The sequence below is a fragment of the Strigops habroptila genome, chromosome 5, assembly GCF_004027225.2.
Source record: "Strigops habroptila isolate Jane chromosome 5, bStrHab1.2.pri, whole genome shotgun sequence".
Classification (NCBI taxonomy): domain Eukaryota; kingdom Metazoa; phylum Chordata; class Aves; order Psittaciformes; family Psittacidae; genus Strigops; species Strigops habroptila.
This window is the reverse complement of record NC_044281.2, coordinates 79,677,095-79,704,949: the sequence shown is the minus strand read 5'-3', so window position 1 is coordinate 79,704,949 and position 27,855 is coordinate 79,677,095. Positions and strand designations below refer to the sequence as shown.

The 27,855-nt window shown below is 40.7% G+C and overlaps 4 protein-coding genes across 11 annotated transcripts in view; 2 read left to right on the top strand and 2 right to left on the bottom strand.

Annotated features, from left to right (window-relative positions):
- DHX32 (DEAH-box helicase 32 (putative)) overlaps nt 1–262 on the top strand; it is a 28,386-nt gene extending 28,124 nt beyond the window's left edge. The window contains exon 11 of the mRNA XM_030485879.1: nt 72–262. Coding sequence (XP_030341739.1) covers nt 72–261 — 190 coding nt within the window. The 3' untranslated portion in view covers nt 262. The remainder of the gene's footprint in view (nt 1–71) is intronic.
- BCCIP (BRCA2 and CDKN1A interacting protein) lies at nt 231–11,962 on the bottom strand. Its single transcript, XM_030485880.1, has 7 exons — nt 11,773–11,962; nt 8,390–8,464; nt 7,651–7,731; nt 6,451–6,543; nt 5,702–5,889; nt 4,824–5,001; nt 231–903 (listed from the first exon to the last, which is right to left on the bottom strand). The coding sequence occupies exons 1-7, from the start codon at nt 11,899–11,901 to the stop codon at nt 733–735; spliced, it is 915 nt and encodes a 304-aa protein (XP_030341740.1). The 5' UTR covers nt 11,902–11,962; the 3' UTR covers nt 231–732.
- UROS (uroporphyrinogen III synthase) lies at nt 11,681–27,373 on the top strand. Of its 5 annotated transcripts, none has more exons than XM_030485881.1 (10): nt 11,681–12,087; nt 13,971–14,060; nt 14,907–14,990; nt 15,936–16,032; nt 17,781–17,855; nt 19,068–19,142; nt 22,657–22,740; nt 23,224–23,309; nt 23,933–24,031; nt 24,456–27,373. In XM_030485881.1, exons 2-10 carry the CDS (start codon nt 13,998–14,000, stop codon nt 24,600–24,602), a joined length of 810 nt encoding a protein of 269 aa, XP_030341741.1. In that variant the 5' UTR covers nt 11,681–12,087; nt 13,971–13,997; the 3' UTR covers nt 24,603–27,373. The 5 variants fall into 5 exon arrangements, with proteins under 5 accessions (XP_030341741.1, XP_030341744.1, XP_030341746.1 ...); XM_030485883.1 differs by having other exon boundaries at nt 11,933–12,036; XM_030485884.1 differs by lacking the exon at nt 19,068–19,142 and having other exon boundaries at nt 11,924–12,087.
- EDRF1 (erythroid differentiation regulatory factor 1) overlaps nt 24,253–27,855 on the bottom strand; it is a 29,624-nt gene continuing 26,021 nt past the window's right edge. For 2 of the 4 annotated variants that reach the window (XM_030485875.1, XM_030485877.1), the window contains one exon: nt 24,253–27,129. In XM_030485875.1, the coding sequence (XP_030341735.1) occupies nt 26,955–27,129 (175 nt within the window). In that variant the 3' untranslated portion in view covers nt 24,253–26,954. The remainder of the gene's footprint in view (nt 27,130–27,855) is intronic. The other 2 variants (XM_030485876.1, XM_030485878.1) reach the window with 1 other exon arrangement.

The window sequence follows — 27,855 nt, the reverse complement described above, 5'->3', positions numbered from 1 at the left end:
GCCTGGAAATGGCTATTCAAACATTTCCCATTAAAAGGTATTCATCATGTCTTGTCTTATTTCCTCACCAGGTTTGTGGAGCTGGTACCTCAGTATTATTTTAGCAATCTTCCTCCCAGTGAAAGCAAGGATATTCTGCAGGACATGATCAATCACTTGTCACCTGCTTCAGCCATGAAGGAGGAACAAAAAACTAACGATGACAAAGGAAATGAACAATTCCCCCAAACTCCCACTGAACAAAGATGTATTATTCAGTGATTTCAGACTGAATCATCAGATATTGGACAAATACAAATAAAAGCAGTATATGAAATATCCATCTCCATCTTAACCCATATAATCATTTCAAACTTTTGAAATAAATGTATTTAACAGAAACATATAGAAAAAAGCATTTTTTTCCTTAACAGAAGTAGTTGCATGTGTTATTCTATAACAAAAATACACAATTTAGTTTTGGTTAAAAACATGTTGAGCAGATCTTCAAGTTTTCTTGTTACACTGTTTTTTTATTGACTGCTTAATGATGAGACCAATATATAATAAGACAGAATAATTAAAAATATTAATTTAATAGATATTTTTAATTGTACCATCTACTTGTCTTCTAAATGTACACAGGAAGCATTTGAGCAGTAGAAAACCATTAACTCAACAGCAGCCTTCTGAAAATATTGAAACCATAGCTCTGCATGGCTGCTTTATAAAAACCAGTGTTTATAGGAAAGCTCAGACTGAGAGATAGTCTTTCAGTTTATCCATAATGGCATGAATTCCATCAGCTGCAACTATCATAACAGTCCGCAAGGGTTTCATTGGTACATCATCAAAGGACCATCTGCCACCCAAACAAGTGTCGCTTTCCTCTTGCACAGAGTAGTTGAACTTCAGAAGGGCTTTCTAAACAACAGAAAGAAATGCATTAGAATTCTATTTTGTCATTAGAATGAAGACAATACCTCAAAGTAAAAACAATGACCCTATTATGCACATGCTTATTAAGAAGTTATTTTCTTTCCTCTTAAAAGGCCCATCAAAAAACCCTACAAGAGAATCCACTATTAAGTGTTTTAAACTATTTGCTTTTCACAGGATTTATATCATTCATATTAAACTCTAAAATGATTGCTATCATTATAGTTTGGTATCAGAAGAAAGACCTAAGGGGCAGGGAGGAAGCCTACTTATATGCTTACTCTGCCTCCTTTTAGATGATTTTAAGACAGCATCTCATTCCCTATTATCACATTAAGAAATGCTGACCCTTAGAAGCTATTGTGCCAACTAGCACGTATCCTTAACCAGTAACAGGAATATCAGGCCTTTAACAGACCTTCAGACTCAGAACATGACCAAACCAGTAGCTGGGTAATTTTGAGAACTTGGAGATCAGCCAAAAGCCAGATAAAAAGAACAGTGAGAAAGTGCTGGTGGAGTAGAGCCTGCATTAAAGATGACAGCTTGGTGTGGGTAACGTGGAAGGTCTGTAGCACTGAATAGGCTCTGCTATTTTCATGGCCTACTCTAAAACCGCTCCTAAAATTAATGTATCTGTAAGAATATGTGGTACAGTAATCCCCTCTTTCACACTGCCACTAGAAATTAAGCATTAAGGGAATGGGCACTGACACGAATCCTGAGTGGAATTTCAAAAACCTCTTGTAAAGCCTGTAGATGGCTGGAGCCACCAAAAGACATATTATAAATGATGATGCTTCAAATAGGTAGGTGTCCATAATGTGTATTATTTCCTTCCAGTGATATATCCTGCATACAGATATAACAGTCCTTTTTTATTAGCTTTCCCAGGCAAAATGCCTGATGGAGAAGAAAAACTTATCTAACAAATGTTTCTAGTTCTCACACAAGTCAGATTAAGAAGCATGAGCTGAATTCCTAATTAGAAGAACTTATCTAACCTCTTCCCTTGCAGGGTAAGTTAAGCTCCAGTCTCCTTTTAGGTTTGCCATTTCCTAACAGTATCTCCAGGTTGTAAATTTGATTTTGGAAAAACCATTCCATTAATGGAGTGGCTTTGCTCAAAAACAAACAATTTGAGCAATGGAGGCCCTAAACCTTTAATCAATTCCAGTCTGGTTATAACAGAGCTTTTCTTCTGCTCCCTCAATAACATTTTCACGAACAGAATAAAGCACAGGGAACTGCCAAGTGCAAAAAGGCTTCTCTCTGGTTTATATGGCTCTAAGTGTCTGCCTGACTGCATTTAATACTATTTTATGGCAATCTAATTAACATTATGCATGATCAGGAAGGATATACACACCAACACTAATTTAGCACATATACATTATAAAGTCCAGAGAGCAAATTAATCTACTATCCTCCATAATGTTTAAAATGGATTTGTTAAAAACACTAGAAAGACTGTTTAAAAGAAAAGCATGTTCAGTTTGAGTCTATCCATTTAAGTTGAAAATTATTGCAATTTAGATAAAAGTCTTTAAAATACCACTCAAAATAACAAATTAGATAAATACAAAATAGGCCTCGAGGAACATAAGCCATAAGGACACATGGGCATCACAGGCTTCTCCCCTTTTAGTTCTTCAATAACATGTTTACACAGAGTTCAAGTTCAGCTGGTAAAGCTGCTGTGGCAGGAGCACAAAAAAGCAAACGCCAAACTTGTTACTGCATAGAGGCTACATCAGCATTCCCTACAGCTAACAAGGACTTCACCCACTTCCATTTTTCTTCTTCCCAAGAAATAAAATTACAGCCATATCACAGCCTCTACCAGAGAATGTCATGAATGATCACACAGAGGAAGCTTTGCCATTAACCATGATGCATGTGCAAGTGCTTTATCCTGTAGGCACTGCCAGAAATGAGAAACAACAGTCTCTTGACAAAGCAGTAATATTGTAGAATAATATTTTTAAAGCTTCAGAAAAAAATCAAGAACAATGAAATCTCTCTGCATTTCAAACTACATTTTTGATTTCATTTCCTGCATTTTCCTCTCTCCTGATCTTGGCTCGGGACCTGCTGAAACCTGAGTCTCTTGGCTTGGGACCAGCAGAATTGAGTGGACAGGTTGCCTTAGGAAATAGGAAGTAATATTTTCATCCCAGTATTTTAGCACTTTTTATTAATATATTTGTCCTGAGTAGAATAGAGAAAGAAAAGGAAAGTGACAGCTCCTTCTTTAGAGCTTCAGAAGTTTGTATTCTGAGCATTTTCTGAATGTAACAGGTATCCAAAAGATAAATCATCTTTCCCCAGGCTAAGGAAGTTGGGGCTGTTCAGTCTGAAGAAGAGAAGCTGCGTGGAGACCTCAGAGCAGCTTCCAATATCTGACGGGGGCTACAAGGATGCTGGGGAGGGACTCTTCATCAGGGACTGTAGCGATAGGACAAGGGGTGATGGGTTCAAACTGAAACAGGGGAAGTTCAGGTTGGATATCAGGAAGAAGTTCTTCCCTGTGAGGGTGCTGAGGCGCTGGCACAGGGTGCCCAAAGAAGTGGTAAATGCTCCATCCCTGTCAGTGTTCAAGGCCAGGCTGAACAGAGCCTTGGGTGACATGGTCTGATGTGAGACATCCCTGCCCATGGCATGAGGTTGGAACTGGATGATCTTAAGGTCCTTTCCAACCCAAACCATTCTGTGATTCTATGATAATGACACCACCACCACAAATGCAGAGCTTTGCATCTATTCAGTTTCTTGGGAAGAGATCTCAAGAGAAATGCATTTAACTGCATTACTGAATCTAAATAAAGCCTCAACAGCTGCTTTTTTTCTGATACAGGACTAACTATGAGGGGCAAGCAAAAGAGATCTGTATATTTAAGTATTACCATGCAGTGCAGATGCTGATGGAGATAAACAACAGAGATCCCTCTGCATTTTTTTCAATCTTTGTTCTTCAAAGTGCTTGAAGCTGTGACACGATTAAGTTAGAGCACCCTGGGAAGTTACTACCTGTTGTTTGAGCTGTCACTCTTGAACACTTGTGTTGTAAATCACATTAGCTTGAATCTCAGACAGATACTCAAGCTAACCTGCACTTCCTGTAACTCACACCCCCCCAGTCTTCTCAGTTTAGCTGACACAGCAGTTTAACATATCTTTCACATTTCTTATTATTCAGATTAAAGAAGACAACTGAACAGTTCCCCACAAAAAGGGGATTTCAGGCTTTTGGTAAACTCAGAAAGCCTGGGACATGCTGCTAAATTCAATATCCAGATTTATTAGCATTTGTTCGTTCTAAAAATGTGGATATTCCATTCACAGTATTTCAACAAGTCTGACCATTACATTCAATTCAATCTCTTTAGCACTGCTATGAGTAAAAAGAGATGAAGTTTCTTAATTCTTCATGGCCAAGACACTGGCCTCAAACCAAAGTCAAACATGACCTTTCCCCTCAGGTCTCTGCTTATTCCAGGTATTCTCTGAAATTTTGCACTATCCTCATAGCACTGGAAACTCTGTCATGTAGCAACACTGCCACAGGCAGTCTATGCCACACCATCCCATAGTCAGGTGCATTGTGACCTGATACAAGTAACGTATTAGTAAATTCATGCCAATACAGAGGATTAATTTAATCAGTTGGACTTATGGATGGCATACCTCTCCCTGATTCTCTGAATACAAAAGGTGTTGGGGTCAATACACAAAAATAAGTTGCGTCCTCATCTCTCAACATTACTCTAAAAAAGGATGGATCTAATTGAAGCAAGATGTGACCATGTCTTTTTAAAAGCCCCCCTTGAATTATAAAGTGAAACATCTTTTTTTGTGATATATAAAAAAATCCCTAAACATTTAAAAAGATTCACATATGTTACCTCATAAAAGAACTCTTCTTCTGCATTCGCAAACATTAATTCCTCCTCCTGCTGGTTTCTCCCTCCCTTCTTCTTAGAATTGCTCTTCGTGGCTTCTGTAAAGGTCTTGCTGATAAGGAGATAGTAGTGGCACTTCCCACAAGGTTTGTTTGTTCTCTGTGCCTCTTTCAACTCTTTCCTAAAGACAAATAAATGTTTACACATACAATTTAAAAATACATCTACATATGCAATATATACCCTCAACAAGCGTGTAATTCAACCTTAGAGTGCATTAGAAAGTACATCACACTATCACTTCATGAGGAACTGTAACTGAAGAGCCAGAAAATACTCCTGCCCACCCTTGTGTAAACATGTTGCCACTGCAACACTCGAACCCCTGTAAGACAGAGGGCGAGATCTGAGTTTGAGTTATGACAAGTGCTGTACTAGTGGTAAACCTCAAAGCTAAGCCTTCAAGCACCTCATTTCTTTCTCTAAAAACCTTCCTGACCAACCCTGTATACATGTTTTCTTTCACTATCAATGTATCAATTCCATAAAGGTCTCATTATCAGTATGCTATAAGAAATTTTCATTTTTAAGTTTTCCTAGATCAACAGGAAAATAATCTGCAAGACAAACTACAATACACACAGCTATTTCTGCAGTAGAACAGCACACATTCTTAAATGACTTCCTCTATCTTAAAGAGTTTGAAAAGCCTAAAGATATAAATAATTTTAAGAAATTAACTAAAGACCTTATATGCGAAAATACTTATGTTCATGTCTTATTTATAGCTATAATATCACCTATCTTAACATAGTTCTACATACATAGATTGCTGAAAAAATATGAAGAAATCATGTCAAAATAACCCCAAACAAACTTACTGAAGCTGCTGGTGCATAGGCAGAGCAATCTGTGGTGGTACATTAATGAATCTTTCACTCAGTATAAGACCCACAGGTTTAGTACTGTCATTTAGGAGCTTACTCAGCTGCTCAACTACGTGCTGTTCACAGCTCTTCTCACATCGACTTAGAATCAGCTCTTTGATTTGTTCAACACACTGTGTATCCTGAAAGACAGACATATGTATCTTTATATACCAAAGGGTATATTTTCTTTACTTTATACAACAATTATTTAGACAAGGAAACCTTGAATGTGAACTTCCAGGGAATACTCTACAGACCTACTGGTGATTTCCTTCAGCAGTCTGTACAGGTTCTCTGGAATTATTTACCAACCCTGAAGCTGAGGGCAAACAAAAGTTCTTAACTAACAGGAGAGCAGTGAGGAGCTGCAACACCAGTACACTCACCAGCAAAATTCAAGCTGCAAAAGATGACAGTGAAGAAATACAAGAGGCTGACAGCTCAGTTACACTGGAACTATGGTTAGACCTAGTTTTAACTCTGCTCCATTCCTGGCTTTATGTTTGACCTTCAGCAAGTTATGCAGGACTAGATCTGAAAGCAAGCTATGTGATACGCAACTTTTAAGACCATAGTCCTCCATGGTGGAAATCAAAATCCTGATCCAGCTGCCTAGGCTTGTTGTACAAGGCAGAAAAGCAGGACGCAGCCTCACTTATAACTGTCTAGATGTTAATGAGGAATACCCAACCATAACATACCTTCCTTTCTGTTAAGTTTAAGCAGCTAATGAAACCAAAGACTTCATCATCATCTTCATCATCATCGCTACTGTCTTCTTGGACTTCTGCTTGCTGTTTAATAACAGAAATAGAATGTCAATATGAGTCATTGCTATTTCTACTCTGCAGCAAAAAATGGTTTTCTTTCCAGAAGATGCTCAGCAGATGAGAACCATCCAGGTAATCTCTACAAACACACAACCTACACATTCTGGTTACAGTTATGAAAGTGCCACATCATTGAATCTGTGTATTTAGAGCCAGGTCATGTATTTTCTACAGGAGGATCTTTGGAAAGGCACTAAAATTTGATAGCACACATTTAATAAGCAGCATCTCAGTACAAGGCATGGCAACATCTTAAGCAACAGCAATTTTCTTCAGTTTCTAACATACAGAAGTAAACCTGTAAAGTCTTAAAACCCAGAGAGCAACAGAGCTTTGATAGAGAGTGAAACAAAAAGCTCAACAAAACTCTGCTATGAAAAACTTGGGGAAAGAACTGGGGGTCACAAAGTTGTAATGGAAGGATTGTATTAAGTGTGGGTGGAAAAACTGTTGGCACATGACAAAAAGGGAATGTACAGCAATGGCACCAAGCAACGTGGTACAAAAGCACAACTGTGCCATGGAAGCAGTTTGTTTGGGTTTGAAAGCAACGTGGCCATGACATCTTGAGCACTCTACAGTACTGAACAGCTTCCTTAGCCAGGAGTAACTGAGGAGTCTCCGCAGAGTGCTGCACTGCCTTAGCAGAACTTGTTCAGGACTCATTTTGGAATCCCTTCCTATGTCCAGAGAACTCTGTGCAAAGGGAAATGGCATGCAGGATATTTCTGGTCTATATCGCTGTCCATCCTGAAATCGTAAGGTCCTATTTCCTATAGAGATGGCAACAAACTTCTCCATAGCACTGTCAGCATTATTACTGTATTACACCAAAATTCAGTGAGAAAAGTGAAAAGCTTTCCACGTGTAAAAAGAAACCACAATAAATCAAACTCCTTGTTTGGTTGAAAGCAGACATGGAAAATTTCAGCTCCTAGAGAAGAATTCCTCAAAGCTAAAAAGGAAGAAAGCATACGAGTTACAAATCCAGGGTCCCCTTCTGAACGTCTGTTGTGTCATTTCAACATAAAAAGTATTGTACTTCATTTACAAATGTAAATTCTGTCTTACCTTGATAATACTTCCAATATGATTCTGTTGTATTAATATATCAGTTAATTCAGCAGTGTTAACAGGAGCTTTTAGAAACAACTGGAAAATAGGAAACAAGTATCGACAAGTTTTAGGCATCATGATACATCATGGACCACTCACTAGAAGTTAAAGTCAGAAATTTCCCTAAGTAGAAATACTCCATTCCACTTTTAATTTCCATTTAGTGAGTTTGTTTATTTAACTTCCTTCAATATAATACTGTAAAAACTGCAAATCAGCTTCTTGAAGCTCCTCAACCCTCCACAAGCTGGTATTTTGCATACCTGCTATCCTTCGAATTTGGTATGATCTAAATGCTTGCTGAGCATAGGTTTATAACAGCCAAAAGACGACTGGAAGCTGCCACATTAAGCAGACACATTACTTGTTTGTCTGGTTTTTAAGGGCTGTAATCTACAAAAAGACCTCCAGGAAGCTGATTAACATTGAAGGCTTTCTGGGCAGCAGCTAACACAGTGAAGATGGAAAGATTATACACACTGTGAAATAACAGCTCTACAGTTCATTGGGTAAAGTTCTTGAAACCATGGTTTAGGAGACACATGTAGACTGTGGCTGTAATTTAATCTTCATGAGCTGAAGCACAGTAAAACTATGACACAATACAGATAATGTGAACTGATGACTTTGCATAACTCTTTAGATATTATTTATCAATGGACGTATCAACCAAGCTAACAAGAAGTCAAAGTACCTGTTGTAGTAATTTCTTTATCCCATTATAGTCATTGTCTGATATGGAATGTGCCTCAAATTCAATATTCACTTCCTGTGAAGAAGTAAAATAGAGAATATCAAACACACTTGGCAGGAAGTTATACCAAAACAAAGCTAAACTATAAGAAACCTGAAAACAAGTCATAGTCAACATCATAAATAGAACTTATTTCCATCTTTGAGTAATCTCAGCAACAGTTGGAGTTATCATTTCTTCTGTAATCTTTAGAGAACATCTGTGAAAGTAACTTTCTAAAACCAACTTACAAATTGTGTTGTGAACAAACCTTTAATGCTTTGTTCCTGCAATCTGGTTCACACAATTATGTTGGCTGTAGCCAGTTTAGACTTACTGTAGAGGCTTGATCCAGGCAGTTAAACTCTTGAAACTGCAGGATTGGAGTGTAATGCCTTGGCTAAAGATGAAGAGTGCTGCAGATACCTAAGTAATTGCAGCCAAAATGATGTTTCTGCTGCTTCCTCAAATCCTAATGGCACCGCTAACCCCATTCTGGAAGTCTGCTCAGTAGGTGCATGATGAGACCCAGGCACAGCAAAACCAGAATGTGAACTCCTGCTTCTCCTTCCACAACAAATGCTGTGTGCCTACAAAACATTTTTACTGGTATTCTATACTAAGAGTACTGCCTGCCAAGGCAGCTCTGCCTGCCTGGTCTTCTGAGAACCACTGCTCAAGATCATCCAAATTTTGCCTTAGAGCTGCCAGTTTGTATTCCACTTTCTAAACAATCTGAACAACTGAACCTTACTTTTGTCACCAGTTCAGACTCATAACTCTCTTCAATCCCATATCGAGGTCATGGTCTTTATTGTCCACTGAGAGAACAGCTTTAAAGGCCTGTTTATAGTGTAGAAAACAGGTATACAACCACCTGGGGGGCAAAGGGGGATAATAAGAATCAGGGGACATGCTCAGATATTCTTCCATGGTCTAGCAAAGCAAGGAAGCTCTACGGAAGTGACTGAGAGCACATGATTTACTTATGAAGCTACCTACGTAAGAAAACAGATTATATCTTTGGCATATACAACATTCACTCCTGGCATCTAGGAACTTTCCAAGTACTTTAAAATCCAAGGATCTCACTGAATGATTAAGCCAGTAAATTCTGAACAAAACGAAGCTTACAATGCTTCTGAATACCGTGCAAATCATAGCCATAAAATCAATATACACCATGGGAGCACTAGATTTTCTAACACTGGTCTTTCTTCATGGCTTTTCCCACTACCCAAAATAATAGCTTGGTATGACAGAGTTTATAAACCCTCCATCTTTCATCTATTAAAAAAAAATAGGCAAATAAAAACCCATCATATATTTTGGTGTGTTCAGTCTTGCTACTGTGTGCTTATTTTCTTCCCCCCCTGTTGCAACCAAAGTAAAACCCTGCAAAACAAACAGTAACATGCAACAATACTCTGCCACATACAACGCAAGCTCTGCCTCAGCAACCAGGCCCTGCCTGGCAATCATAGTGTTGCCAGATTGACAGAACTACCACATGTCCCTTTCTATGATGAGAACATCTGCATAAAAGAAGAGATTTTCCTTTTTCCACATGAAGTGATGAAGGGAAAGGCTAATATGGCAAAAATAAAAAGGCTGAGAATTAGAGAGAAACAAATACCCTTTAAGTATATGGCTTTACAAACACCTAAGTTTCTACAGCTATAAATGTTCAGTACACTCCTTAAATATAATTTGGGGCCATGTAGTCTAGGCCATGCTTTGCCGAGAAAGGTTGGACTAGATGATCCCTGAGGTCTCTTCCAAGCTGGTATTCTGTGATTCTATGAATATTAGCAATACACACTTTGATATTTTATACAAGAATTGAGGAAAACTCAATATATCTTCAGAAGCTCTTCCCTGTGAGGGTGCTGAGGCGCTGGCACAGGGTGCCCAGAGAAGCTGTGGCTGCCCCATCCCTGGCAGTGTTCAAGGCCAGGTTGGACACAGGGGCTTGGAGCAACCTGCTCTAGTGGAAGGTGTCCCTGCTCGTGGCAGGCAATGGAACTGGATGAGCTTTAAGCTCTCTTCCCACACAAACCAAGCTGTGATTCTCTGATATATCAAGACTTCCAAACTCAAACAGATGTAACAGTAATACAGCATCCTCAAAAGATGGACTAGTAAATTAAAAGAAGCGTTATACTGCAAATTTCATCCAGTGCACAAACAACTGTAAATGAAACAGTCATGCACACCAATGCAGGACACACAGAAACCCTGCCCAAAAACCATCATTGAAGACTCAAGAAACTTTGTCCACAAACACATTAAAAAACACTATCCTACCTACATTACGCAGGAATGCTGTGCATTTAAAAAGTGTGTGTGTGTGTGTGTGTGTATTATTATTGCCATTAGCTTTTATTTCATAGAGTCATTAACTCAAAGTGAAATCCTAGGGAAAACAATCAAGTTAGCAAAACATTTAAGTTGAAATGTACTGTGTTAAAACTCATAGATAGTTCTACTATAGAATCATAGAATCCCAGACCGGTTTGTGTTGGAAGGAACCTTAAAGCTCATCCAGTTCAACCCCCTGCCATGGGCAGGGACACCTTCCACTAGAGCAGGTTGCTCCAAGCCCCTGTGTCCAACCTGGCCTTGAACACTGCCAGGGATGGGGCAGCCACAGCTTCTCTCTTCTTTGACTCTTTTTAAACCCTGCGAAAAATCACAGATTGCCTTAATCACCCGAACATTTTAATAAGAGTTCAAAGACAGTGCGTGTCTCTTCCTCTCCCAGAAAGGAGGTCTCCTCCCTCAGTGTTGTGCTTCACGGCTAAATAACGCATTTTCCCGTATGTCCAAGAGAGAGAAAGCTTAGAAAAGCTGTGAATTCTGCTGCTTTTTATTCTCTCTCCCCCCCCCCCCCCCCCCCCTTTTTTCCTTCCTCCCTTTTTTCTTACACAAAAAGGAAACTGGACCAAACCCGCTGGGGTGAAAGCACGATGTTCAAGCGTGCCACAAGAGCAGACGGAAGAGCCCAATGTGTGCGACTGCGGCCACGCGGATTCCGAACAGAAAACGAAAATACATCAAAAATAAATAAATAAAACAGCGATTAACCGGAAACACTTCACCCCACTGGCTACCAACATACACCGATGTCCTACCTAGGCTTGAGCATAGGAACCCACGGCCCCATCGCACGGCCGCCTCGAAAGAAGAATCCCCCTCCCCGACACCTCCCAGCCACGGCTGGGAGCGACCCCGGCCGCTTGTTTGTGCCGTTCCACCGCTCACTTCCGCGGCAGCGGCTCAGGAGAGCAGCGGGCGGCTGCGGGGCAGGGCAGGGGCGACCATGACGGGAGGACCCCGCTCACCTCATCGATCGTCTCCTCCTCTTCTTCCTCCTCCTCCGAGCCCGACTCGCTCGACTCCGGCTCGGACTCGGAGCCGCTCTCCGCGGCCGGGGGCTGCGGCTGGGCCCGCCGCTTGGCCGGCGTGGCCATGTTACCGCGGCGCGCAGGCGCTCGGCAGCCGGAAGGCCGCGGCGGAGGCAGGCGCGGTGCCCGCCCGGGGCGGCCCGGCTGCCGGCGCTGAGCGTCCCTACGGCTCCCCGCGGGGCCGGGCTGGAGCAGCGCGGGGTGGGTACATCGCGGCCAGTGTCCGGCACAGCTCTCCAGGCGGGAGTTGGGGTATGTCCGCAGGGAATCCATAGGGAAAGGCTTGGGAAGGGTGTCTGGGGAGCGGGGGGACGCGTCCCGGGCCGGCCCTCTCCTAATCCTAACCTAGTGTAGGTGTGTGTTAGGTGTTGCAGCTCCCTGCCCGCTGAAGCATCGTCTGTTCAAAGGGAGCGGGATAATTGTGTAGTGCAATAAATGTCCTCGGTATATTAAATCCATTCCCATTCCCCCTTGTCCTGTTCCTACAGGCTCTTGTCCAAAGCCGCTCTCCAGGTTTCCTGGAGCCCCTTTAGGCACTGGAGCTGCTCTAAGGTCTCCCCTTCAGGAGCCTTCTCTTCTCCAGGCTGAACCAGCCCAGCGCTCTCAGCCTGTCAGTCTATATCTGAGTTGCAACTTCTTCACTGTTGCAGTGTATATTGGCATGGTTTTGGTTTGAAAATGGGTTCATGTCCCTCTCAGGGATGTTGTCAGCCTTCTCACTGCCTGTTAAGATGTCATTTTGGCTCGATCCGCAGTGATGTGTGAGCAGTGGCAGGGCACACTTGCTAAGAAAGTGTTGGGTGTGAGGACCGGGGTATTGGAAATGGGTTTATTCTACCAGTTTTGATTTGGTCACAGCTGTCACCAAATCTGTGTGAACCTTTCTGAACTCTGTATGTGGAAAGAACAGAACAGTCTGAGAGGTTTATGGCTATGTGAAAAGAGACTGATTTTTTCAGCAGTAAAACCAAAAGCAGTCACAGCGTAGTTGCAGATCAAAATACACATTATTAGTGAATCCACAAACTTCTGTATTCCCTAGATCAAATTTTCTTTGACACTTGCCCTTTTTTGGACTTGAGAAACTCCCCAAATCAAGAGTGTTTTGCCCATGCTGGTATATTGTTGAGTGATCTCTCTCTGTCCTTATCTCGAGCCATGAGACTTTGTGTGTAATTTCTCTCCCCTGTCTAGCTAAGGAGGGGAGTGACACAGCAGCTTTGGGGGCACCAGGTTTTTTTGTCTTATGACATTCTGAGGATTTCAGTGTCATGCAAATGAAGAAAAGATGTTCTGTACGTTTGAATATTCATAATTATTCGTTGTAAAGAGAATTTGACAGTATGTAATCTATAGGAAAGTAACAAGATAATTAAGGTAAATACGCAGTTAGTGGATTTCTATTTGTATTATTGCAGTTGTTTGCTTTGACACTTGATTTGTTTGCTTATGTGTTGTTACAGGCTTTGATTTCAGCACCAAAGTCAACTTTTAAGGAACTGAGAACTATTATCTTCCATTTTAATATATCTTTTATATATATAAAAAAGAACATATATTTTTCAGTCTTGCCTTGTTTCCTATAGATACGTAAAAGAAGGCATATGAATACTGTATATATTACACTCTGATGTATAAATGGGTGTACATATCTACACATACATTTGTATTTTTTTTAAACACTGCCTTGCATGTGTTTTCTCCCTTGAAAAGGGTGAGACCCCAAATGCATCAAATGAAATCACTTGATACATAAGCCCTTACATGCTCGTTATGATGAGCACAGGGTGGAAAATAGCATGGAAATGAATAAATAGAGTAAATTTTTATAGATAGGAGCTTATTAGGTTGCTGACCATGACTGGGGTTGTTAATTCTTTTACAATGTATTCTCCTTGATGACTTTCATTACAGTTTCTCCCTTAAGCAGTATTATCTAAAGGCAGCATGTTATTTGTTGGTCTTATCAGGGTGGATATTCCTGCCCAGAGAATGTACGTTAACTGCTTACTCATTGTGAAGAGAGCAGTGCAACTGTTAGCAGCCCAGTTTCTTTGGAGCTGAGCTATTAAAGTCATTGTTCAGTAGAAAGTCCTCTAGATCTAATTTAGATAATTTCCATTATTGTATTTCAGAGTTCTTCTGCAATTATTTGGTAAACAATGAAGGTTCTGTTGCTGAAGGATCCCAAAGACAAAGAGTCGGGACCAGATCCCTATATTCAAGTGAGTAAACTTTAAAAAAAGTAAACAATGGTGCCACTTGACTATTAAATGATAGCATCATGCATTCAGAGAAATGGATGAATTTAACTGTTTGAAGTGAAAAACGTGCTTGAGCAAAATGAAGACAGTGTCTGAAATGATGATATTTTCTAAGAAAAATAATCAAAATGAGGAGTGCATGTCTGAAATGATGATATTTCATAAGAAAAATAATCAAAATTGGGAGTGCATGTTTAAATTATGCTTAGGAAAAAAGCATGCTAGAGAATTTGATGTTACTGAAAAAATATCTTAGTTATAGGGCATTCACAGTGAATTCACCATTAAAGTTCTCAGCAAAGTACTGATGGAAAACCAATTTAATGAGTTAATATTGATGAAATTTATATGGATAGAATTAAGATTACACAAAATGTTTGTTGACTTACTGGGAATGTAACGTGAAAAAGAGGTTACCTGTTGCTGTGGTTCTTTCTGCTATTGCCTTTAGTCATGGGAGTAAGTCTTACTTGTAAGACTTAAAAGCATTTCAGGGAGGTACAGGAATATTTGCAGGACTGGGTGATCCTTTGTCACTTAGGGACTTCGGAGTTATGTATGTAGTACGTAACTCTAAGCTGTAACTATTCAGTAGCTATGAGGAGGCCTCAGGTCCACAGCTGTTTGTTTAGTATTGTGTTGCAATACTGAATAACTAACAAAACCAACCCAGATTCACTAGTAAAAGCAAATAAGATGCCTTTGTATCTTATTTTAGTAAAAAGGTATATTTGTGCTTAGTTCTTTGAAAAAGAAAAAACTACTGTTTGAAATCTATTTCAAAAGCTTTAAACCTTTTTTTGATAGGAACTAGGATTATACAGATTTGAAGCCACTTTGATTCCAGTTTTGTCATTTGAATTCATATCTCTTGAAAGCTTATTTGAAAAGGTAAGTTTCAAATTATTTCAGTTGTCTTTATTTTCTACAGAATTTAGGCCATGGTTACCAAGATGCTGTGTCTTATCTTGATTGAATAGTGCATTTTGTGGTAGCTCTTTTTGTGTTTCCACACAGTTGTATACAACACAATACTGTATACAACAGAAGGCAGTATTGTATACAACATCAAGTATGCTGCCCATACTTGTTAGAGAATTAAGTTGGTCGGATAGAATTCATGTTTGGGTTGATGGATCATAGACGGTCACAGGTATTGGGGCATTTTGTCACAACAAAACATTAGAAGACTCTAGTGACAACTGAAGGTTACCTGAGGTTCATCCTTACATTGTACTGAAATTGTGTACTGCATCTCCTAGTTACATGCAATAAAATTGCATAATTGGTGTTCTTCAATGTATGTATTTCATTTTAATGTTCAGGTTAGATAGGAGGCAGAAGCTCTTCCCTGTGAGGGTGCTGAGGCGCTGGCACAGGGTGCCCAGAGAAGCTGTGGCTGCCCCATCCCTGGCAGTGTTCAAGGCCAGGATGGACACAGGGGCTTGGAGCAACCTGTTCTAGTGGAAGGTGTCCCTGCCCGTGGCAGGGGGTTGGAGCTGGATGAGTTTTAAGGTCCCTTCCAACACAAACCAGTCTGGGATTCTATGATTTCGTTACTATCTGTAACCAGAGTATTTGTAAGAGAAATGTATAATAAATCCCAAATTCAGAACAAAACTTGGGTGATGGGTGTTTCAGTTTAAATCCATTACCCCTTGTCCTATCACTACAGTCCCTGGTGAAGAGTCCCTTTATATTTGCCCGTTTCAGTTTCAGGCATTTACTGAAGTTGTTCTGTTCTTCACAAGATTATAAAGAATTGATCAACTTGGTTTTTTAATTTATTTACTCCTTTTTTTTAATCTATTTCTTAAATTTACTGTTTATAAGTAGCTTTCTCACCCAGAATCTTATGGAGGCCTAATTTTTACCAGTCCAAGAGCATTAGAGGCCATCAAGATATGTTTAAAAGAGAAGAGTAAAAATGAAGGTAAGCACATGTTTATATTCCTTGGTCTTTCTGTTTCAGCATTTTGTGAAGTTTGTAATTTTATTTCACCCCCAAGTAGGTGTTGGAGTATACCCATATTAAAAAGCTGTATTTCACAGTTCTTTTGGCATCATAAAGGCCTCATGCTCCATTGAGCTTTTAAGAGTTGGGTTTTCTGCCCTTATGCTGCTGTTAAAAATGAAAGGAAAGAGATTTTGGTGCAAATCGCTGATTACTGTGAGCTTTTCCAGTTGTGCTTGTCTCATGCATAAGGACTATTGTGCTGCAGTCCCTAGTTTTGCTTAATGACTACTTTTCTCCCTTAAGGAGAGGAACATGTTCTAGAAACTGGCCACTGCTACTTCTATGCCTAAAAAATTCATATGAAGTCTTACAGAAACAGAGATTTCTCTGTCTTGAATATAACATTTCTCAAGTGAATTAAGTATCAGCTAAAAAAGCAGTGAAGATACAGTGAAACATAAAAGCCAACAGATTGGTTGTAAGAATCCTGCAGAGTGCTAGATAGAAATTACCATACCCATGATCTGTCAAATCTGTCAAACTCTTCTAAATTCTTATGCTAAGTGATAACTTCTGGCCTTGAGTTTCTGTGTACACTTAAATTGTTTTATTACTTCATCTGCTCCATATTTGCGTTGTAGTCATATACAGTAAGGTTATGCTCATGAGTAAGCAGTAAATACACTGAGACTGTTAGCTTACTTCAGCATTTTCAGCAGCAGAGGACTATATTATAGGATTTTGGGTCAAATGTATCTTAGAGTTCATCCCTAATCTTGATTAGGACTCTTGGGAGCTGCCGAAATACGTATTTTAATCAATAAAACTAGGCTTTAGTTCCTGTTTGGATTCCTTTCAAGGGTAATAAATCCTTATCTTTTTCCTTCTTTGGAATAGTTTAATGTCTTTTTTTACTGTGGTAGTTTCTATTTCTATGTCCTCCCCCAAGAATAGTGGAAAGCAGCTCAATGTCCTGTGCTGCACTGTTTTAAAATAAGATCATAAAAGACTTAGTGTATCTGTTTTTGACCCAGTAGGATTTCAGGCCTAGGGATCAGGTAGCTGGAACCAGGAGGTGTAATCCATAACTTACTGCCTGAAGGAGGAAAAACCATTTCCTAGTAATTTTATTTTGGTCTTGGGTACATTTTATTTCTGAGTTGATAACTTACTTTTGGTGTATATATAAAATATAATCAGTTTCTCTTTGGTCTTCTATAGGAAAGAGTTAGTTTATAGAGAACTGTAGTGCATGGATATAGATTTTTACCTTTTTGTTTGTTGTCATAGAATATTATATTTGATTTTTTGCCTCAGCCATCAATTACAAACCACCAGTTTGTACATCTGAATCTCCCTTTATATTATATGCCTTTTTCCCTATGAGTTTTGTTAAGTTCTTAATGCCAAAATAGAAATGAACATTGCAAGTTGCATGGCATCCGCTATAGGGCAAGCGTGCATTAAAAATGCTGCTTAACAAAAGCAGCTAAGAACTGTTTACTCAAATGAAGCTTTTAAAAACATGTTATGGACTGTTTACACAATGAAAAACCACATTAAAAATTCATTTAGTGCATCCAGATTTGCTTGAAAGATGTAGTGGAGTACTAGTTGTTCTTATTTAGCTGTGTTTGTAGATTCAACAGAAGTCCAAATACTCATTTAACGTTCATATTTTGTTGCCACGTGCTTATATTTAATTTCCATTTAATGTTTTTCAGCCTGGTCAAAATCCCTTAAACAAAAGTGGAATACGAAACCAGTGTACGTGGTAGGAAAAGCAACAGCTTCTTTAGGTAAGCTGGGGGCTAAAAAGAGAAGTCTTAGATAAATCTCTTTCGTAAGTAGAATTGTGGGGGTATTTGCTGCTATTCAAGGGTGCTCAGAAAAAATAAAGGTTTTATAAATGGCTAACTTTGAAGACAGGTAATTGTGTACAGATCAGAACTCTACATGCTTACTTCAACTAAGGATCCAGCTTCTGTTTTTCCGCTATTTTTATTGGAATGTGGTGGTAACTACTTTAAAAATTTGGTCAAAAAATGACAGAAACCCCTTTGTTCTTCATTTGTATGTGGTTTTTTTTTCATTCACTTTGGAAATGAAATGGGATGAAAGGGATGAACTCAGATTGTATGCGGTTCGATGCACTGGCCCATCTTTCCCTTAGTGTTCTTTGTGTCTTTACCAAGCAGAAGCCACCAGTCTACTTCCCATTCACTTCTGTCACCTGGACCACTGGTTTTCATCTGGTGCAATACATCTTTTTGGTGCATAGAAAACATGAAACGTGGATTTGACTTTGTGAAAGCCTTTCTTGCTGTAGAATTGCATTGCAGCTTTAGCTTCCACTGAACTACACAGGAAATAGCATGAAAAGATAAGCATTTGAGAACTGGGAAAGTCTTGATGTTTTTCTGCTTCTAGGACAAGAAATGTGGATGTGTACTGACTGGTGTGTTTTCCAGGCAGGCTGGTAACAACACTAGGTCACCAACTAACATGGTGACACCTAACAGCATTTTGAATCAGTCAGGTCCCAAATTAGTTCATTTCTAAGGGATTAATCTTATCTCTACTTATATGCTTAAATAAGAGCAGTATTATCCTCTCAGATTTTCCATTAGGATTTCAGCCTTCTCTAGAAAGAACAGTGGTAATGCTCAGTGGGAAGCTGCAACCAAACCATGCCAGGAACTTCAGCCCATTCATAGCCAGACAGTGCTTCAGGTACAAGAGTTTAAAACCACTCCAAATCAGCTTAGTTATCCCCAGCTTTCCTCATTTGTACTTTTGTCATGTCATGGCTCTAGGACATGTGATTTTGTCCTAGAGCCAAAATCACATTTTTCAGAGCATATTACTACTTCAAGTGCTCTAATTTTTTTTCCTCTTTAAAGAAGTATTTGTGTGTTTGGATCGAGTTGCATCTCTCTGTGTCTCTGTGACAGTAAATGTGAATTGTTCTCATTGATTGCAATGTTTTTCTTTGCTGCTTCTGGTTCTAGTGGAAGAAATTGGCCTTAGTCCACAGGGAGAAAAGTCTGGAAATGCTGAGAAATTAGCTGAATATATCTGCTCGAGTAAGTGTCTAAAATCTTCTACTTAAATGAAGCTCATATACCTTCCATTGGTTCAGAACTGCCTGTAAATAGGATTGAGTGCACACTGAAGCAGAGAAGTACATACTATAAATATATATATGTATGTATGTCTTGTGTGTGGATCCTGTGAATTCAGCTTCTGGGAATGTGGGTGATACCTCTAAAAGATGATAAAAAATACTTTGATATACGTGTACAAAGTATTAATTTACATGAAATCTTAGATTCTGTAAATGGTTACTAATACTGCATGACCCAGTAGACAGACTATTGTTGTACTAAAAGATCAGAGCTGTAAAGATTGGAAATAGCTGCTTAATCATAAGATGTAAATGATCGTGCCAATAGGTGTGCTGGTTCTCTGGGAACTTGAGGCTGACCTGGCTTTCCTTGCTTCAAACCAGTTGGTGCCTGAGATTTTTCACCATGCCATAGCTGAAAGTCAATAAGGGGAACTCCTTTCCTCAGAATTAACATGTGGTTTCAGAGGTACCTATTTTTCAGCACCTTCAAAGTGTACATCTATCTGCTGGGAGGAACAGTTACCAATAGAAATCAGCAGAACAGTCCCCAAGCCCTCTGAAGCTGGCTGTTAAAATAGGCTTTGCACCAGATGAAAATCACACCTAAGGTTCAGTGTTTCTGCAGCAACCTGATAGCTGGCAGATCCTTCTTTGTGCTTTTATATGGCCTGGGGTGCATCTTTGTTCGTGGAGGATTATAGTGGAGCCTCAGAGTGAAATGAGAGGGTAGCTTTCAGTCTGATACACAGATATGTCCTTTGCTGAAGGACTTGCTGCCCCAGATTTAAAAAGGGAAACATCTAGAGCCTGATGCAGGGTCCACTTATTGAAAAGAGAATGACCAGTGCATTGAAAAGCCACAGTATTCAGCCAGTCAGGTAAATAGTCTGCCTTTGGCTCACCCTGGTCAGAGAACAACAGAGACAATTGCAGTTATTCTGGATGTTGGGTGGATGATTCTATCTGCTGGTTTAAAAGCCCTGCTGCTGACCACTTTGTGAACCTGCTGAATGAGGTGCTGGGTGCTTCAGGAGTGGAAATGATGTCAAGAACCCTGACACGTTGTTTTTGGCTATTAGGCGTAACGTTTGATATAGAATCACAGAATGGTGTGGGTTGGAAGAGACCTTTAAAGCTCATCTAGTCCAACCCCCCTGCAATGAGCAAAGACATCTTCAACTAGATCAGGTTGCTCAGAACCACATCCAGCCATATAAAAGACATATAAAAGAGAGTGTTGGTTAGCAAGGTCTGCATAGTAGCAGAGAATTACAAGTAGAAGTAAAATGTGATAGGAGCTGGCAAGTGTTGTTTTTTGTGGGCAGAGTGCTCTGTAACTCATGAGCAAATAAGATATTTTAATTTGATGGAATATTTCAGGCTAAAAGTGATAGTTCCCAACACAAGATTAAATAATAAATTCTGAAAATTAAAAATTAAATTTTCAACACAAAAACGCCATCAGTGAAAAATAACCAAAGTATCCAACAGATACTTTAAACCAAAGAAAGGATTTAGCTGACTTTTTAGTGCTAGGAAATCTACATCTGGTAGTGAATTAGTGTTTGCTGGTTTGCAGATGAAGGTTGGCTGCTTTTTAGAGAAGGAAGATGAGAAAAATACCTGTCTCTTTTGTTGTATGAATGTGAAGAGACCTAAGATCATGTCTGAAGAAGACAATGCCTGTAGTACCAGGGGTGGGAAAACTCCGCTTTGGTGAGCCTGTGGCAGCACAGTTACTGCATTGTAACATCTTCTTGGTTATTTTCTGAGTCTCTTTGAGGACCATCCTGGCTCTTCCTCCTCCTGCGGGAGCTGCTGGGTTCACAGATTCACTACTTCTGGCTGTGTTTGATCCTGAGGCTGTTTCTCTGCTTTGCCTGCAAGTTCCTGCAGTTAGGAGCCGATAGTCACAGAGGGAGCTGGATGGGGAAGAGCACTGTATGGTGAGAGGAGAGGTTCAGTCCAGAGCCGGCAGCAGTTCTGATACCCAGCACAGGGAATCACAGAATCATAGAATAATTAGGGTTGGAAGGGACCTTAAAGCTCACCCAGTTCCAACCCCCTGCCACGGGCAGGGACACCTTCCACTAGAGCAGGTTGCTCCAAGCCCCTGTGTCCAACCTGGCCTTGAACACTGCCAGGGATGGGGCAGCCACAGCTTCTCTGGGCACCCTGTGCCAGCACCTCAGCACCCTCACAGGGAAGAACTTCTGCCTTAGATCCAACCTGAACTTCCCCTGTTTCAGTTTAAACCCAATGCCCCTAAATCCTCGCCTGGTTTGTGTCTCCCTCGACCTGCTGCTCACGCTCTGGGGATGCAGCCCAGCACATGGCGGGGTTCTGGGCTCAAGCACACACTGAAGCTGGGTCATGAGGAGCTTCTCCTCACCCAACACCTCCAAGTCCTCCTCAGGGCTGCTCTCAGAGCTGTGTGTTTTCCAGCCTTTTCCAGAGTGTATCCTGAGGGTGGTTTCATACCAGAACATCAGCAGCTATTTAACACAATGCTGCAACACTTCCATTATCCTTGGAAAAATGCCTGCCTTTGAACACCCTTCAGTTTTGATAAGCAAACAACGAACTTCAATCACTGGGGACTGCTTGTTGTTGATACCTGTAATCACACTCAGTGATTTATTGGATTGTGCATATTTATACGCTCTCCATTTATCACATGGTTTATAACAACCTCTGAAGTACAGATTAAATTACATCATGTTCCCTATTATGCATAAGTTATATTTGTTTATGCATAAAATGATAAGTAAATGAATAGCTCTACATCTTTTATACCATTAGGGTTTATTGTCAAGAGTTAAAATTAAATCTGAAGTCATGATGTTTCTTTTGTTATTCATCTCTTGTGCTTTGGTCCCCACTTCAACTTAAGTGGGGAAAATAAAGGAGTTTATTCCTTAACTATCTACATTTACTCTCTTTTCAAGGCAAATATACTTTAGTTTTATTACAGTGTAGCATTGGTGTGGGTTATGGATTAGGGGATACCACTAGGGCCAATGCTTGTATTGTTCAGGCCTACTAAGGATGACTTCTGTGCTTCATAAACACAAGTTAGAAAGGATTAGTGTTTCCTTACAGGCATCACATTGACACTGCAATTAACTGACATGAGTTGCAGGAGGTTTAAGCTGAAGTATTTAGGTTTTATCTTTGTATTTTAAAATCTCTTTTACATTCTGTCCCAAGTTCATTCTTCCTTCCTATAACTGATTACAAGCATCTCTTATTATAGTTATGGAATACTTGTACATGCTAAATACCTCTGTCCTTTGAGTTGTGGATGCACTGCAAGTGTTTCCAGTTACCTTAGGGCTGTGTCTGTGATGAAACACGTATTATTTACTGCAGTGTTCAACATTTGATACCTTTAAGATGTATTAAATGTATCACGTTTCCTTTTTATTAATGATATAAGTTAATTAAAGTTCTTGTTTTTGTGTTTACAGGAGAGAAATCCAGTTCCTCAGCTCTTCTTTTTCCTTGTGGAGCCCTGAAAAGAGAAGTGCTTCCTACAGTACTTAGAGAAAAAGGTGGAGCTTCCCTTGGAGCCTCATTTTAATTCATCAGTTATGAGAAAAGCTGGATCTAAAGCTTGTGAACCCGATTTGGATGAGTAAAACTTGGATTTGCTGTTATGTTAGCTAGAAGTTAGAGGATGGGAGTAAGAATTGTGAGGTGGGATTGCTGCCCCCAGCTCTGGGGCTGAGCTGTAGCCCTGAGCATGGTTATTTGCCTTGTTCCTCACTTGTGTTCTCATCTGTGGGATGGAAGGTAACTCATTCATGGAAGTGCTGCCAGATTTGCCTGGTTTCCAGTGCGCTTTGGGGTCCTTGGATTACAGATGCTTTGGGATATCTTGCAACTAGGAAGTACCTACAAATCCTTCACAGAATTAGTTTTCCTCTATAGCCTAAAATAATACAGTTAAATGTGATTTATATGTGGAGTGTTTTACTGAAATAATAGAAACTAATGAAGCCCTGTTTAATGATGACTGTGTATCCTGATTGCAGGCATACCTCTGGAAAGCATCACTGTTTATCAAACAACCCAACATGCTCATCTGCAGGAATCTTTGAGCAATTATTTCTCACAACAGGTACTGGACACCGATAATACCTTGAAGTATATTCCTTGTGGGAATGGCTTTAACCTGCCAGAGGGGAGACTGAGATGAGCTCTGAGGCAGAAGCTCTTCCCTGTGAGGGTGCTGAGGCGCTGGCACAGGGTGCCCAGAGAAGCTGTGGCTGCCCCATCCCTGGCAGTGTTCAAGGCCAGGTTGGACACAGGGGCTTGGAGCAACCTGCTCTAGTGGAAGGTGTCCCTGCCCGTGGCAGGGGGTTGGAACTGGAGGAGCTTTAAGGTCCCTTCCAACACAAACCAGTCTGGGATTCTGTGATTCAGGGAAATAACAACTTGCTCAGTTTTCTTGTTGAACAGGAGAATGGGAAGAGCTCCAGAACACTTCAGTACATTTATCTCCAACCACTTGTGTGACAAAGTACTTGGTTAAAGTCACACCTGAATCTCAGTGTTCTGTGGTGGAAGTGGGGGGTTGCTGCCTGCACCACAGGAAACCCTTTCTCTTGGCTTAATTCACTGTGTTTTCTCATCAATAAAAACACTTCACATCCATATAGAGACAGTTGAAGTGATGTATGTGAAAGTAAGTGTAATGGGAAGAGTGAGGAATCCATGCCAACCTGTGGTTATTTCACCCAGGGAATTCCAGCAAGTGTTGTGTTCTTCAGTCCATCTGGTGTCAAATTTTGCCTCCAGCACATTCAGAAGCTTTCGGGGGATTTTATCAGCCATATCAAGGTATTTTCTCTTCAGAAGTGGTGAGATACAACAGGGAGTAAGTTTGGGGTGGGCAAATGAGAGATAGGAAAACTGTTAGACCTCTTACAAACCTTCATTTTCTCTTTTGTTTGTGCTTATTTCTCTGCAAAAAACCAAGGTTATAGCAAATACAGATGTTGTTATATAGCTGAGAACCTTTTTAAAAGAAAGAAAAAGGAATTTCATCTGGAAGTATTTTCTCCAGCTGACTTACCCAGTCTCCACTGATGGGTGGTTTTTAACACTGAGATTCTTCATCCTGAAATGGTTAAAAGCTTTAGTAAGCTTAGCTACGTAGGGTGATACAGTGACACTGCAGCAGGGGAGGGAGGATGCGTACCTCAGTAACTCATCAGAGCTGATGCTGTACCCAACCTCACTGTTGTAAATATCATCATTCCAGTTTGCTGCCATCGGTCCAACGACAGCCGAAGCCATGGAAGCAGCAGGGATCCCTGTGAGCTGCACTGCAGAGAGCCCCACTCCCCAGGACCTCGCCATTGGCATCCAGAAAGCTCTTCACTTACACAACTGCTCTGTACCTAAATGAGCACAGTGTGACTTTGAAGGCGAACTGGGCGCTGCAGAAGGTTTGTTTGCAGACCTGTTGTCCTGCAAGAAAGTGTTTTTCAGGGATATGCAACGCTGTCCTTATCAGAATCTGGTGTGAGAAGCTGGCACCTAAATGTGGAAGAAATCCAGGCTTTGTCCAGCATCCCTAAAAGCATGTGGTTATTCCCCTTCTCTCATGTGTGCAGTGTATATATTTTATGTGGGTGTTCCTTGAAAGCTCCTTGTGAGAGGCTGATCTGCCTCAGAGTAGAGTGAGATGAGTTGAGTGTATCACCTACACACCAGGTAAGGTTTTCATTTCCCTATAGAATCAGTTCTGCACCCATCCTACTCTTTTATAGATGAAAACCATACATACAACAAAGTGGTTCCTGTTGTAAAGCTCACTTGCTCATTGTTCTGCTTTTCCAATATTGATATTAAAATGATGATTGTAGATCCTCAGTGGAATAAGACCATTCTAAGGGTGAAGCTGCACCATGTGGAGCTAAAAGCAGGTCAGCTATTGCTGCTCCATATCCTTCCAGTGCAGGGTCTTACAAATGAGGTTTTGGTTTCTATTCCTGTAAAGGAGGAGGGTTTATTAACAGAGAAATAAACTGACTTATCATAGTTAATAATGGTCTTAGAGGTGTCTGGTTTGGATGTGGTTTATGCTTGAATTGTTTATCTGGGAAAGGGAAAAAATAATCCCATTTAGCACCACCGCTACCTTCTGCTAATGCTGAGGAATTCAGTGCAGATTTAAATCATAATAAACTTAATTATAATCCCCATGAAAGTCATTCAGTGCAGTGCTGAGGTTCGCAGACTAACAGAGAAATCCTCATTTGCTGTAAATTTCTATTAGCTTAATTCTGAGTCTGTGACCTGAATTCCCAATTAGGTGAGATGTTCCATACCCAGAGTAAGACTTAATCTGAGCCCAATTATGTTCCTGTGAACTGAAGTCACGTCAAGTTGCGCGTGTGGATGCATCAGTCAGCCTGGACACGATAAAACAGCCATTTTGCTTTCTAAAGCAGTTCCAGTTCTTAGCATGAAATAGAATCTCAGAAGCAGTATGGACCTCAGAGTATTTATGGAGCTGTTGGAGCAAGTCCAGAACAGGTCACAGAGATGCTGCCAGGGCTGGAGCAGCTCTGCTCTGGAGCCAGGCTGAGAGAGCTGGGCTGGGGCAGCCTGGAGAAGAGAAGGCTCCTGAAGGGGAGACCTTAGAGCAGCTCCAGTGCCTAAAGGGGCTCCAGGAAACCTGGAGAGGGGCTTTGGACAAGGGCCTGTAGGGACAGGCCAAGGGCAATGGCTTTAACCTGCCAGAGGGGAGACTGAGATGAGCTCTGAGGCAGAAGCTCTTCCCCGTGAGGGTGCTGAGGCGCTGGCACAGACTTTTCCCAGAGAAGCTGTGGCTGCCCCATCCCTGGCAGTGTTCAAGGCCAGGTTGGACACAGGGACTCGGAGCAACCTGCTCTAGTGGAAGGTGTCCCTGCCCGTGGCAGGGGCTTGGAGCTGGATGAGCTTTAAGGTCCCTTCCAACACAAACCAGGCTGGGATTCTGGGATTCTCCAAATGACTGATTTTAGACTTTTTTCGAGCCCCTGCTGCCTTTCAAATAGTTTTCACTCTGTTGAGCAGTTGCTGCTCTGATGAGAGCTGTAACCCCAAGGCAGACCCATGCAGCAGTTTATATTTAATAAATAAATTTTATTTAAAAATATGCTCTCATTTATTCACAGTTTCAAGTCTGAAAAACATAATAATACTCTTCTTAATCAATCCCAACACAGCTAAACCCACTCAACTTGCTGGAGTAAAGCCCAGTGATGGCCACTATTTGGCAGTCCTGCAGCACAGCTGAAAAAGCACACATCTCTGTGCAGGAGACTACTACTAGTAGTTAGTATGTCCACATATGCAACAGAAATTTCCTTGTACAGCTTCAGCTGACATTATGGGTTAAAGTGTTTCAATCCAGCCTTGCTTACAAAGTGTATTCCATGAAATACCAACCCAGAGCAACTGTGAGATTACATCTGTATGCAAGACATTGATATCACTGCAAAGCCCCTTATCTGAAAAATAGGGAATTTCTCCAACATGAGAAGTGTTTCTGTTTCTATGCAGAACCCAAATGTGGCACTTCAGACAAAGAAACACCACTGCAGAGGGCTCGTGGGATAAACAGGAATTCCTGCTCTTTCCCACATGTACAACATCATAACGCAGGCGCTATTACCACCTGCAATAGATAGGGATATCACATGGGAAAAGATACAATACCACCAATCCCATGTGGAGCAAGGCACTGTTGGGCTGTTCCAGAGCATGTCTGTCACTGGATTCCTGCATTGCCAGTGTTGGAATTCTGGGTCAGCTGCTCCAGTAAGCTCAGGATCACTTCCACCCGCTCCAGCAGAGTCAGGCTTCGGTTGGCAGTTGCCCGCAGGAGCAGGGAGTAAACCTGCTTGTTGGTTTGAAGAGCAGCTTCTTCTTCATTAATGCCCCTACTAACAAAACAGGTCATACAGGCTGTTAACCTGACCACAGGATTGGATTCTGCACATTATCAAACAGTTACTAAACAGCATTGATGACTATCCCTGTCAAAGCACATAGCTGGTGTTTCCATTGGAGTCTCCCATTTCCTACCATGCCACATTTAACATCCAAGACTGATAAATAAGTGAGCCAAATGAGAAAAAGCCTAGAATACTGGCCTTGATATTATAAATAAAGCATGGATGTGTACATTAATCATACATCAGATTCATTGCAAATGCTTCAGGAATTACCAAGAAATGGTGAAACACACTAAATTCCTAACGCTGGGCAGAAAGCAGAGGGGTTTGTTTATTAAACAGAACAGGTAGTCAATAAAAGCCACTGAGATGCAAAGTACTTCCAGCATAAGTTACAAGAATTCCCAGAACCAAGTATTACTTTCAGTTACTTCTTTCCCCTGATGTACACAGCCAAGTTCAGTTATGCTTATGCTTTTAACCTTTAGAGGGTAAAGCTCTGATTTCATCTGGTTTCAGTGCTAGTCTGCAAGTTTCACTATCCAAACATTTAATTTTACCACATGTTCTCTGCCAAAGTGCATCTGAAACCTGAAATAGCATTTGGGAGCTCAACCTCCTCCCTTTCAGCCTGTTAACTAAACAGGAGGCAGATGTTACCCTCTTCTACAGAGCAGAATGGAGGAAACATGTGAGATGTACATGAGGTACTTA

Coding starts and splice junctions, on each gene's coding strand:
- BCCIP (XM_030485880.1), bottom strand. CDS start 11,901: ATGGCCACGCCGGCCAAGCGGCGGGCCCAGCCGCAGCCCCCGGCCGCG. Junction 7,732..8,389: donor TAAAGAAATTACTACAACAG/GTACTTTGACTT, acceptor CCTATTTTCCAG/TTGTTTCTAAAAGCTCCTGT. Junction 5,002..5,701: donor CCTATGCACCAGCAGCTTCA/GTAAGTTTGTTT, acceptor ATTTGTCTTTAG/GAAAGAGTTGAAAGAGGCAC.
- UROS (XM_030485881.1), top strand. CDS start 13,998: ATGAAGGTTCTGTTGCTGAAGGATCCCAAAGACAAAGAGTCGGGACCA. Junction 14,991..15,935: donor TTGAAAGCTTATTTGAAAAG/GTAAGTTTCAAA, acceptor GTTTATAAGTAG/CTTTCTCACCCAGAATCTTA. Junction 22,741..23,223: donor TACAGTACTTAGAGAAAAAG/GTGGAGCTTCCC, acceptor TCCTGATTGCAG/GCATACCTCTGGAAAGCATC.